Source organism: Canis aureus, chromosome 15, assembly GCF_053574225.1.
Source record: "Canis aureus isolate CA01 chromosome 15, VMU_Caureus_v.1.0, whole genome shotgun sequence".
NCBI classification, from domain to species: domain Eukaryota; kingdom Metazoa; phylum Chordata; class Mammalia; order Carnivora; family Canidae; genus Canis; species Canis aureus.
This window is the reverse complement of record NC_135625.1, coordinates 61,329,360-61,342,014: the sequence shown is the minus strand read 5'-3', so window position 1 is coordinate 61,342,014 and position 12,655 is coordinate 61,329,360. Positions and strand designations below refer to the sequence as shown.

General features: G+C 39.9%; 1 protein-coding gene across 1 annotated transcript in view; it reads right to left on the bottom strand.

The window, feature by feature from the left end:
* LOC144284191 (putative maltase-glucoamylase 2) overlaps positions 1–12,655 on the bottom strand; it is an 87,435-nt gene that overhangs the window by 24,149 nt on the left and 50,631 nt on the right. The window contains exons 27-37 of the mRNA XM_077848507.1: positions 12,116–12,270; positions 10,887–11,055; positions 10,238–10,334; positions 9,668–9,780; positions 9,060–9,185; positions 7,396–7,524; positions 6,118–6,225; positions 4,479–4,541; positions 3,550–3,684; positions 1,921–2,005; positions 997–1,135 (exon numbers count right to left, since the gene is read on the bottom strand). Of these exons, the coding sequence (XP_077704633.1) occupies positions 997–1,135; positions 1,921–2,005; positions 3,550–3,684; positions 4,479–4,541; positions 6,118–6,225; positions 7,396–7,524; positions 9,060–9,185; positions 9,668–9,780; positions 10,238–10,334; positions 10,887–11,055; positions 12,116–12,270 (1,319 nt within the window). The remainder of the gene's footprint in view (positions 1–996; positions 1,136–1,920; positions 2,006–3,549; positions 3,685–4,478; positions 4,542–6,117; positions 6,226–7,395; positions 7,525–9,059; positions 9,186–9,667; positions 9,781–10,237; positions 10,335–10,886; positions 11,056–12,115; positions 12,271–12,655) is intronic.

Sequence of the window (12,655 nt, the reverse complement as noted above, 5' to 3'; positions counted from 1 at the left end):
TGAGAGATAATGAAGGCCTGAAATAAGGCAGGGATAGACAGGAAGGGTGGATGTGAGTGATGCAAAGAGCTCTGTCACTGGCCATTGCAGAACTCTAGAAATTAACCAGCTCTAGAAAGAAATGAAAATTCTCTATCCAAGGGAAACTACTAAATCTTGGCAAGACAGTGAGGCCTGTGGGATTTGAACTTGGGGCTGTTCCTAGCTGACCCCATCCCTAGTGCAGTGGCTCCAAAAGCCAGCAGCCCCGGCAGCAGCCTCAGAGGTCTGACCTCTTTGGAGGCTCTGTTAAAAGCACCAGCCCCAGAGCATAATTAATACTTTGCTTTTAGCTTCCAGACCCCTGGAGAAATCTCTATTCCCACGGTGTTGTGGCCATTTGATTGGACTCACAGCGCAACTCAGCAGAGGAAAAAAAATAATTCTCAAGCTAGGGAATTACCAAAACAATAACAATCTTCTGGCACCATCACAGGTATTCAGGCTGGGGTTCAGTTGGGACAAACAAAGCTTGGCTGGTCTTAGAGTACATCCTGGAGAAGTAGAACCACGGAGCACTTTATAAAGCACCTACATATTCCTGGGGATTGACAGGACAGCATATGCACAAGGCTCTGGGCATGCCTGGGAAAGAGCCACGAAAGGAGAAAATTCCAGTGACTCACTGGCTAGACCCGAGATCCTGAGTCAGCGGGAAGTGAAAGGTAGTGCTGTCCTACAAATTGCCTCAAGTTGAAGGCATGGCTTTTCATACTTACCCCTTGGCAAAGGGTAAAAGACATAGAAGCAAGGCATCCAGGGGACCAGGGAAGCCTTAACTTTCCCTTCAGCTTGACTACACCTTAGGCAGCCTTCTTCCTTTTTTTTTTTTTTTTTAATTTTTTATTTATTTGTTTAAGTAATCTCAACACCCAGTGTCGGACTTGAACTCATGACCCCGCGATCAAGACTTGCAGGCTCTTAGGACTGAGCCAGCCACTCTAGGAACACACTCACTCATATGTGGGTCTGGTCTGGGCCCATCCGTACAGGCTGTGAACGTCATAGTGCCGCACCCGTGAGCCATCTGGCAGGATCTGCTCACTCTCCATGCACAAGGTCTTGATGCTCAGGCCCTTGTCCCTGGACTCCAAATCTGAGTGGAAATGCCGAGTTAACTTCCCAAAATAACCTGCTTTGTGCATTCACCAGAAATGCTCATTGCCTTGCTTTTTCTCCATTTCAATCAACAACTTTGTTACCAGTGACAGTTGGGATTTCAAGAACTCTTTTGTCTAGAGAATCAACATCCTGTGACTTTATAACTAATGAAGGGTCAGGACACAGTGAGGAGCTGGGGAAGGCCCGCTTCATTTTCTTCTGATATTTGTAGAATGCAATCAGAGCCCACTTAACAGCACAATAAATTCCTTTGTTATTAAGACTGTTTCTTCCACTAGATGGTACCATTCTCAAGGGAATGGATCTCGTTTCAACCAACAGTATTAAGGTCTCCATTTTCTGTTTTTGGTGGATTTGTGTGTGTGTGTGTTTAAAGATTATATTTATTTATTCATGAGAGACACAGAGAAAGAGGCAGAGACATAAATAGAGGTAGAAGCAGGCTCTCTGCGGGCAGTCCAATGCGGGACTTGATCCCAGGATCCTGGGATCAGGACCTGAGCAGAAGGCAATGCACAGCCACTGAGCCACCCAGACATTCTGCATTGAGTGGTTTCTTTCATAATACATCATGTCATTATTTCTCTGCCTGATTAGTAATTTACTCTTGTTCAGGGTAATCTATGTTCTATTTGGGATTTTGTGTCATGTGTACAAGTACTTTCTTTTTCCAAAATTAGGGTTCACTTTGACAGGAAGAGGGAAACTTTCAGAGTTTTTGAGTAGGGAAGTAATTTGAGGAAGGAATCATTTACATACATGGCATATAGGGTGGATTATTAAGAATTTCATCACTGCAGCCTTTGACAGATCCATTCACAAAGTTTGAGGGCTCATTCATATCCTGCAAAGAGTCAACAAACATTCTGTGATGTCAGAGGCAGTGGGGCCTTTTCTCTGGAGGACACTGACCTTACAGAGATGAACACACCCTAGGTAAGCCCTCAGCTAGTCATTTCATTGACTTTGTTTACTCTGAGGCATTGACCCAAATGGAATCTAAGAATCTATGTTCATCTAAGTAGAGTGTTAAACTCCCAGTTTACCTGGCATTTTTAAACTTGGGAGGATCATTTCATAGTAGCACAGATATGGAGATTATGCTGGATCCATGACCTAAGGAGATTTCTTGATACATCTCCCAACACAAGAAGGCCATCTTTGTTTTCTTGTGTGTGAATTATACACTTTTTATCTGTGGCCAATGGTTGCCAATACCTTCCTTTACTCTTTCTCAGTCTAATTCTGACATCAGCAGAGACCAAACACAGGAGGAGTGTCTCGCTTTCTGTGGTAGATGCAGTCCTGAAGAGTTGTAGGTAACTCAGAAACAAATATGGAGATCAAATCATTCTCGGGGGCTTATTACTTAAAGGCAAGAAGTAGCTGTTCCCGAGGTGAATGTTCACTGCCTACTTTATTCGCAGAAAAGTTAAGATTTTGTAAATCGGACTACCTTAAACCAGGCATACTAAGGGCAAAGGCAAGTATTTGGGGAACTGTTTACTATTTTGAGTTTTTCAGTTGCATCTTCTTTCCAGCAGAACAAATATCCCAGAGTGATCATCTCCCTATTCCTCAGAGCTACCCATACCTCTTCACTACCTGCTTTGCCTGTTCAGGCTAATATTTCATATGTCTGCTTTGCGCCTATCTACCCCAAGAATAGTAGCCAGAGAAGCCCCAGGGCTGATAGTGGGCTTATAGGTTTGTCTCTGGGTGAATTATGAGCTTCTTTCAGCCTAGTCCAGACCTATGAAGCTCTTGAGAGCTAGCCTAGAATATGCTCAGGATTTCAGGCCACTGGACAGTGAGGAAGAAAGTTAGAACACTGATATGCCTCCCATCCCTCGGAGAACACGAATAGAACAACCTTTGGACACATATCCCACAGACATCTCAAGAAGCCCTACTGACAGGTGTGACAAATATCTGAACAGGCCTTTGAAGATGAGTCTGTACCCTCACTATGGTAAACATCTATTGTCTCTTGAATTCATGCCTTGCCCCCACTAGCTCTACCTGTATCATAAGATACAGGACTGTCAAGCTCCTGTAGTGTTAGCTTCTGGGTAGTTTGACCAATGGAAGGCACTGGCCAGCGACTGGAGGATGGGAGATAAGAGAAGCTGGGGTATTTGTCCCTCTCCCTCTTTCTCTGGCAGCATCTCCAGCAGTGGCACATCTCTTCCACTGGCTCCAGCCACAAGCATGTTCCTGGGCAGACCCACAATCATCTCTGTCTCTGGGGGTCCAGCACCTCAATTGTACAAGAGTATCCCTCTCTCTTACTCCTTCAGCCTTAGTTCCCTCTTTTGCTAGTCTCTGAATTGCCTCTCCATGGTTTGACTGCCAACATTTCCAAAGAAAAAACAAGGGTACACTTACAATCCACAGTCCATCAAACTTCAAGCTCTTTGTTGAGTCTCGAGGGTTTAGATAGAGCTCTTTTATTTCCGTCTTCCACCACGCAACTGTGCTATTACGTAAGAAGTCAGGAAAAGCAACGTGGGCTCTGTAAAGCTGTAAGAGTAACACATCCTCTCACACTGGGTCTTTGCCTATCCAGGAAGGGGAGTCTGGGGACCAGGAAGGGGCGATGAACAGGTCTTTGTGCAAGGGTCTGAAACTAGTCTCAGCTCTGCTATTGCTTCTACAGAGTTTACTGGGAACACAAAGAGATCAGAGAAGGCTGATTGATTGCCTTCTTTATTCTCCTAGAAGGAGGTTATATAGTCTTAAATCTCCTTTAAACATGAGATTCATTTTATTACTGGGCCTTTAATCATATGAACTGGAAAATTAACTGTCTGTGTCTAAATGATCGAACTTGAGATATACAAGTGTTTTTTCTACACTGGCCAAATAAAGGAGACCAGTCATCCAGAGAAAAGTGAGCTACAGGGTGAAGGGGATGCTACATGCCCAGAATGATGTGACATCAATTGCTGAGGTCAAAAATATTACTCCTTTTAACTGACTGGCATATTTTTTTTATATGGAGACAATTCATTAAAAAGGCTGTTCATAACCTCTCCAGGGAAAATATTTTGGACTTCATTATTTTTCAAGCAACATTGGATTTAAACAAAATATAACCTATTAAAGATACGCATGTGGAGACATTTCACTTGATTTCCTTCTACACATATCCAGTTTAGTTGCTTGTTGTGTTTTCTATTTGAGGATCTCTTTCTACCAAGAAATTACCAGTTGATAAGCATGCTCAGAGAGCTGCTTAATCAAGTTCTGGGATAAAACTTTTAAGTATCCAGATGTTTAGGGCAATGTGGACAAAAATCTGCATGTAACTATACCTTAACCTGAGTTTCATGGTCAAGGGATGTATCCACGTTCACATTGGGTAGATCTGGCCAAACCTAGAGCAAAAGAAGAAAAATTAAGGCCTCTAAAAGGCATTGCATATGGATCATGAGATGATTCACATGTTAGACTCTATTGACTTGCATCTCCACAAAATTCTTGAAGATCTTTGCCATTAATTAAATTATAAAATCTGAATATGTGAAATTCTCTTAGGGGAAAATAGGTTGGGGTCCCTTGACTCATTTCATAAATTTTCAAAATGATTAAGTTCAAAAATGAAAAGAACTAAATCTTTTTTAAACATATCCTCTAAAAAATCACCTTTCAAATGATTGCTCTGTGTCTGTCATAGACATATACAAAATTCTCTTCATAAATTACAAATTTAAAGCATGACTCTAAAGAACTAAGATTGAATTCACTCACAACCCATAAACTTCGGTTCAATATGCTTAAGCAGCATTACCACTTATTGGGGACCCCAAATATACATAGCATTAAAAAATCCAGAGTTTCGACCAATCTCATCTATAACTAGAAGGACATTAATTACATACATTCATTCATTCATCAGCAAACATTTACAGAGCACTTACTTTATATGATAGGCCCTGTACTATAATCTGTATTTACTGAGATTTAAGTAAGATGGTCCTTGTTTTCTTTTTTTCTAAAAAGGATGTATTTATTTATTTTAGAGAGAGAATGAGCAGGGGTAGAGGCAGAGGGAGAGAATCTTCAAGCAGACTTCACTGAGCCTAGAGTCTGACACAAGGCTCTATCCCAAAACCCCAAGATTATGACCTGAACCAAAACAAAGAGTTAGACTCTCAACCCACTGATTCACCCAGGTGCCCTGATAGTCCTTGTTTTCAAGGAGTTCACAGATAAAATGTGCATGCTAAGTGACATGCTATCCTCTTGAGGATACTAATATAGAAAAAGGAAGAAACAGGGAGAGCTAAACTGGTCATTGAATGCTTCATAGGAGTATATATTTGAGTTGGTCTTGAAGGGCAGATATTATCTGCCTAAGCTGAGAAGGCAACATTCAAAGGCATGGTAAGCATGGCATGTATCTAGAACAACAGGAAGTAGCATAATACAGTAATGGAGCAGAGTCTGAATGCTGGCTAGGAGCTTCTATCATCTGGGGTCAGGAAGTTCACCCACAATCCTATTGCTATAAATCAAACAGATGAAGAACCGAGGTCACAAAAAGGAAGTAAAGGAGACAAAAGGAGGAGAATCTACAGGACTTCATGGTTTATTTGGGAATGAAGGATGCAAGCATCATAGGTAAAAGATGAATGCAAGCTTTGAGTGGGGGTGCCTGGCAGACACAGACTTCAGAGCTATTCTTAAAGGAATTCTTTAGGTTGTTACATGACAAGCTGACATGCATAAGGGGTAGAGCACCAGAATATTTCCAGACAATAAAACAAAGCTTACTGATATTTTAGAGAATTAGACCTGTAACCTTGGTCTTATTAATCAGCATCAGGCAAATTTCTACTCATTCATAATTTATTAATTACCCAATATATTTTGCCAAGATTTATAGACACCCTCTTTTAATCAAGACATTCTGTTGTTGATTAATGATGGACACCTTCTCCCAAGGCTTACCTTTCCCCAGACAATGTCATTCTTGCCAGGCCATTTGATGAATACATTGTTCTCCTGCCCTCTGGTGAATGGGAGATACTGAGTCTCATTGCCAGAAATGGCTGGGTCCTGCAAAGCAAGGGTTTAAAACAGAGAACATGAGAAGAATATCTCCAAGACAAAAAAAAAAAAAAATACCCATAGATAATTTGCCTCACATCTATGAAGTTCTCGAGGAATTAAGTACACTGTTTGAAAATATTCCTGGAGATAACCAAGTTGATAAGACATTTCCCTCCCATGAAGAAAGCCAATTTTATTGTGCTTCCACAGTGTGACATCAACACTCCTGAAGAACATGAAGCTTCTTTCTTCTGTGGCCCAACTTATGTATCCAAAGTGGCTTCCCTGTTCACCCCATTCCATACATGCCTCAGTTACTCTATATAGTATCCTATTTCATAATTGTCACTATCTGAAGTATAAATCGCCACTATCTGAAATGATCTTTTTTTAATGTTTATTTAATGGCTGTCTCCGTTTGATAGAATAAAATCCTTGTAAGAAAAAGAACAATGTCTTATTCATTAATTTAGATTACACACACACACACACACACACACAATTTTTAGAACAGTGATTTTCAAAGACCCACTATTTAATTAATACTTGAATGAATGAATGAATAAAAGTCAGCAAATAATGTTTCATTTTTTGGAAGCTAGAAGGGAAGACCATTTGCAGGTAACTACTTCTGTGTTTATCAAAGTATAGCTTCCAATGCAAAGTAACGAATTGCAGTTCTGGATCTTAGGTCAGTTGTTTGTGAGTTTAATTAGGAAGAAATAAGTCCCCTGAGCCTCACCATTGCTGGGTAATGATACAACTGGAGTGGGTTTTGAATGCCTTAAGGTAAAGATTAGACTAGGATATAGCTATTCCTCCAAGGCACAGCCTGAAACAGTCAGGCTTTTTGGATGTTGTTGCTATAGTCAGTGTTTCAGTCCACAGTTCTAACCCTAACCAAGGGAATCCTAATAATAAATTACATCCCAGTGATAGTTGTAAAAAATCAATATTGCAAAACATAACCTTTTGAAAGCCAATTTTCATTTGCTCTGTCCTCCTTTGTTTATTTGCTTTTTAAAACTTAAAAAAAAACAATTATAATGTCACAGGAAGTTGAAAAAAATGTACAGAGAAATCTCATGTACCCTTAATTTAGTTTCCCTCAATGGTACTATTTTAAAGCCATGAACACAGAAACAGAAAATGGGCTCTAATCTTCTAAATACTTACCAGAATGAGAATGAATCTCATGCCCTCTTTCTTCATTTCGTCAATCAGGAGACTGAGGTTTTTGAAGTTGGGGCTGAGAGTGAAGTCCAGCTTCCGGTCCATGTAATCGATGTCTACATGCTGGACATCCTACAGGAAGGAGCAGCAAGATGCTGGGATCCTACAGCAGGACCCATCAGGGCACACAAACAGCTCTGCTAACCCTAGCCCAGGCCCCTCCTAATTTGTCCCATACCACCCCCACTTCTCACCCCCCACCCCCTATCACTGACTTTTCAATTCTGCTGATTGAAATTATTTTCTGATTCCTGCATACAGATCACCTGTCCCCATCCTTTTCCTTCTGTTTCTTTAACTGGAATTCTCTTTCCTTTCCCTCCCTTAATTCATGTCTTTTCCACTCTTCAAACTTGGTGAGCCTATCAAAGTGCTAGTTGAATGTTCAAGGTAGAAAGCAGGACTTCTCTGATTAATAGAATATATCTATTCCCCCACCCCTAGTAAACCTTATTGGATTTATTGACATTTAGAAGTATATTATTGTATAGCCTTCTAGACTGTATATTTCTGCCATTCCGTTCGGCTGGATGGTCCTTGGGATTAGAATATTGTCTTCTTTTTTCTCTAAACAGTACCAACCTAGGCTTCTGCATGTGAAAGTTACTCAATCCAAGATTGGTGACTGATGGCTACCATGGTCAATATCTAGTTTAAAAAAAAGAGATGCTGCTTTTTAGCCTGAAGAGGATAATCACTTGTATTGCCTTAAGACTCTAGGTAAAACTTGTTTGGGGAGCAGAGACTTGTACAAAAGTCAAAGCATGGAAAAGAACAAACTGTCATGTTATTAACACTGATCACTCTGGTGAGGTAGATCTCTGGATTTTTTCATCTTTTAATTTTCCTATCTTTTCTAATTTGCATTTAATAAGTATATGATAGAATAGTATATAAAAATAAAATACTTGAAGCCTGGATGAATGCTTCAAATTATCTTTGATGAGAATATCATTACACCTTATTTTCATCCAGTCATTAATTGTCCTCTAAACTCTCAGAAGGTGGACTGAAAGCAGAGAAAGAGCATGAATGATGAGAAACTGATGATTATGGAGAAGGAAGGGTATGCTATCTTGGAATTCTGCTTGCTGACAGCAGTGGACTGCACTTCTCGGGGCTTATGAAGGGGACTACATTGCCATTGTATGATATGCATATGAGTGCTTTAGAGAGGGTAAACACTTGATTTTTACTGCTTTCTTTCATATTGTCATTTTTTATTAATCCTTTCTAAGGACAATCACAGTATAATCTAGAATTGTCATCTTCTTGATGTGATTCTCACTTAGAACTCCCTAGCATCATGGCTTAAGACCAGTTGTGCCTAGAGCGGGATATTCCCAGCAAAAGGCAGTGAGTAACAATATCCTTCAATCACACTGTTAATCACTGAAGAATTAATGCAACTTTCAATTTTGAACCCTTGATATAAAAGGGAGGCATGAAATTCAAAAAGCAATGTATTCCACACAAGACTAGCTCCACAACTATATTTTCCTATACTGAAGTAGTCATCAATAATTTCCCCAAAGACAATTTCAATCTGTAATTAGGTGCAAATTCCCATAACTAATTAAACCACAGACTGAGTGGGGGATTCATACATAGGGAATCTGGGCCGCCATCATTGCATCATACAATTGGGAGATCTCAATGTCATTCTGGTATCCATAGCGACTTAGTTGGAATCCCAAGGCCCAGTATGGAGTCATTGCTGGCCGACCAATCAACTAGAAAAAAAAAAAAAGAGAGAGAGAGAAATGAATCCAGGAAGACTTTTTGGGGAAGGGAAGAAAAGTCTTATACTTGAAGCAACTTGAGCACTTCTACTGAGCCCTCTCCAGTCTAAGAGGCCTCTTCCAAGAAAAATAAGGAAGTCAAATAAATATGGAAAAACCATCAGCATGCAGAATGACAGAATGATAGAAAGTCTCCCGTGTTGTGAAGCTTCCACTCTGGGGAAGTTGAGAACTCAGGAGTTATTACCGATTAGAGATTCTTAGGTTACTTAGCATATAATTAAGAGGCATGTGGGGTATCTTTATGCCTTTATACCAGTAAGACTAAAACCTAACTTCAGGAAAGACAGCAATAATGTAGTAGGAATACCCAAGGGTGATAAAAACAAAAAATTAACCTATCTCAGTGCTAAGAACATGGTAATACCCAATAAACATTTGATGGTTTATCAATGCATAAAATGAATTCCAACCTCAGTGTATTGTTGAGTTACAAGCTCAGGGGTTGGCCCCAAAACAATATAAAAGTCCAAAATCCCTCCTGTGGTGCGGTATGTCAGGGCAGGAGTGGGCTGGAATGACACATCTGTTAAAAAAAAAAAAGATAGATAGATAGAAAACAAGGAGTCCTTGGAGTGTATATCACCCAGATAAGAAATTTGCCCTAAAATGTACTCTTCTCTCTCTCTCTTTCCCTAATACCCTCCTCCTCTGGAAAGTCTTCTCTCATGTGGTGGAATAGATGGGTTTGCAGGTATAAGAAACATAATCTTAATCTCAACATCCCGTATCATGCTGTGAAAGGAAGTTAAACTGTCACAGTAAAATAAGGTCATGCAATTTGGTCAAATTTTTATGCATAATACCTGGCCTATAGCTTCTCATAAATCTAGAAGGAATGAATGAGGAAATGAATGGAAAGTCAGTTTATCTGTCCCATTTCCCTTGCCCTTGAATTTCTCTACTTCTATTGATATTCCAGACCCCAGGAAAATGGTCACAGCTAGTTATGGTGATACCCAAGGAACATGCCTCTGTCTTACCCATGGCATTGCTGTTTAGCAGGAGCACTCCATGGGCACTGCCATCTTCCTCCAGTGCCATGTAGTACGGGTGGACACCATAGGAATTCTTCTTGTACTGGGAGAGTCATAGGGGAAAGGAGGCAGTAAACACACACACACAAAATCCAAAAAGTTGTTTCTATGTCATAATCCAAACAGTAAGTTTCTACTCAATATTAAAGATTCAGCACAATGTCACATCCTTTATAAAACCATCTTTAATCTTCCCTTCCACCCAAGTAAAAAAATTCGGTGACATCCCCCTCCAAGCCCTCTTCATTTATTATTACATACTTCTAATATATTCCTGATTATTCTGGATTATCATTAGTTCTGCATCTCTCTCTCTTACTAGCCTCTGGAGAACAGACAGCATTTTATTAATTAAGACATGTACCTGACACATAGAATATACTAAATAAAAGTTTTGAAGTAAAATAGTCCACGGGGGAAAAATATGTCTGTCTTCTAGGAACAGAAGAGTATAACCTGTGGCTTATTTCATCTGAGAACAGAATTTATCAATATAAGGTGAAGCTGATTAATAGGGTGCTATATATGTACATACAGATTAAGATAAATTTACACAGGGAGAAAATGATTGAGAATCTTATTTTTCTGTGCTTACTGCTGGTGGCTCATCACGAGCAAACATTCCCCACATGGTCCAGTTCATATCTCTTCTGAAAGCTGTGTGCTCCGTCTCCCCAAAGCCATATATGTACTGAGAGGGGAGGCGAGTAGAAATGGAGAGGAACATGTCGTTGAAGGTGAAGCCAGGGAGCTGAGAATCCCAACTGCAACACAAAGGCATATCTCCGCACTACACTGATCATAGGCCAGAGCAAGCACAGGGCACACAGAGGAATTCTACTTGATTCTGAAGCCTCCTAAAGGAATGCACCACTGGATCCAGGTTCAAATACTGTGAGAGGACACAGCTTGTACCAATGGCCATGACTCACTGCCAACGTTTTGTCTTTGCATTTTTATTCTGTGGTCTGCAAGGCTGAGACCTCATTTTCTGGGTCATGGGCTCCTTGTATGCAAGGACTATGTCTCACTCATCTCTTTAGTTATCATTGCCTGGAGTATTAGTTTGAATACATGCATGAATAAATGAACAAGGTCTAAGCAAATTTCCCAACAGAAAAGTGCGAAGTTCTCAGAATGGCTTTTCTGGATGGGCCAAAGGAATTCTTAGCAAAGAAGGCAACTGACCAAAGTCAAACACACAGTCAAAGAGAGCCAAAAGCTGTCCATATGTGCATATACAGGTGATGGTTTTTACATGTATGGGGAATTGCAGCCCCAAGCAAAATCCAGACCTTCACTTCATTCCATTTGGCAGCAGGACAAGGGATGAGAAATGACAACTCTTTTCACATTTAACATTGTGAAAAGGCTTTAAGTCTACAGCACTGATAGAAGCAACGATTGTAAGAAGCTGTTTCTCTTTCCTTAGTAAAGTTTGCCCTCTCTCTGAGTCTTCTGTTATTTTGTAATGAGAGTATATAGAGCTGATTTTTATCCTAGGTTATCTATCACACTTATTAAAAAGAGTTTTCTGCTCTACTTAACAAGAGCAATGAGTAGAACATGCATTTTTCTTTTTCTGAAATCAAGCAACACTTATTTTAAGCCTCTGATTAATTTTTCTTGTTGAGTTAGTGACTAGTAGAAAATGGAGCAATAGATCTGCTCCCTGTTAAACACAGACACACAGACACACACACACACACACACACACACACACACTTATATTGTCTCTAAGATTAATATTTCATGTACATTAATTAGAATCACCATAATTAGATCTAGAACTACTTTAATGAGAACTAAGTAAATAATACTTACATTACGGTGCTGGAGTTTTTTCGTAGAATCTGGATCCCAAAAGGATTGTTCTGAATCCTGACATCATACAGACGGTTTTCAGGAGAGCCAGATGGAGAAGGAGGGGTGTTCAGAGGCACTGGGACCTCGTACCTTTTGTTTGTGGGATCAAAGATCTAACAAAGAGAGAGAAGGAGACTTTCTGATGGAATAATATTAGACCCAAATTGCCTCCTGCCAGCTCAAATAATTCAGTTCCCATGTTTTCTGGCCAGTTTGAATCATATTGGGAGGCATCAAATATCCCATAACATATAGATATGAAGCCCCTGCCACCTACAGTGCCCAATATGGATCCTGAACTCCAAAATGCCTCAGAAATACCTATTCAAAGGCAGGGAGGGCACTTCCTCTAAATAATTTATGAATTATGTGTAAAGAATTTCATGGATAGAATAACTGCATGTATGTTTATGTGTATGTTTATGAATATGTACATGCAAGTAAATATGTAAGGTTATGTTTGAGAATGTATGTATATACCAGAAATTAGAGAACTGA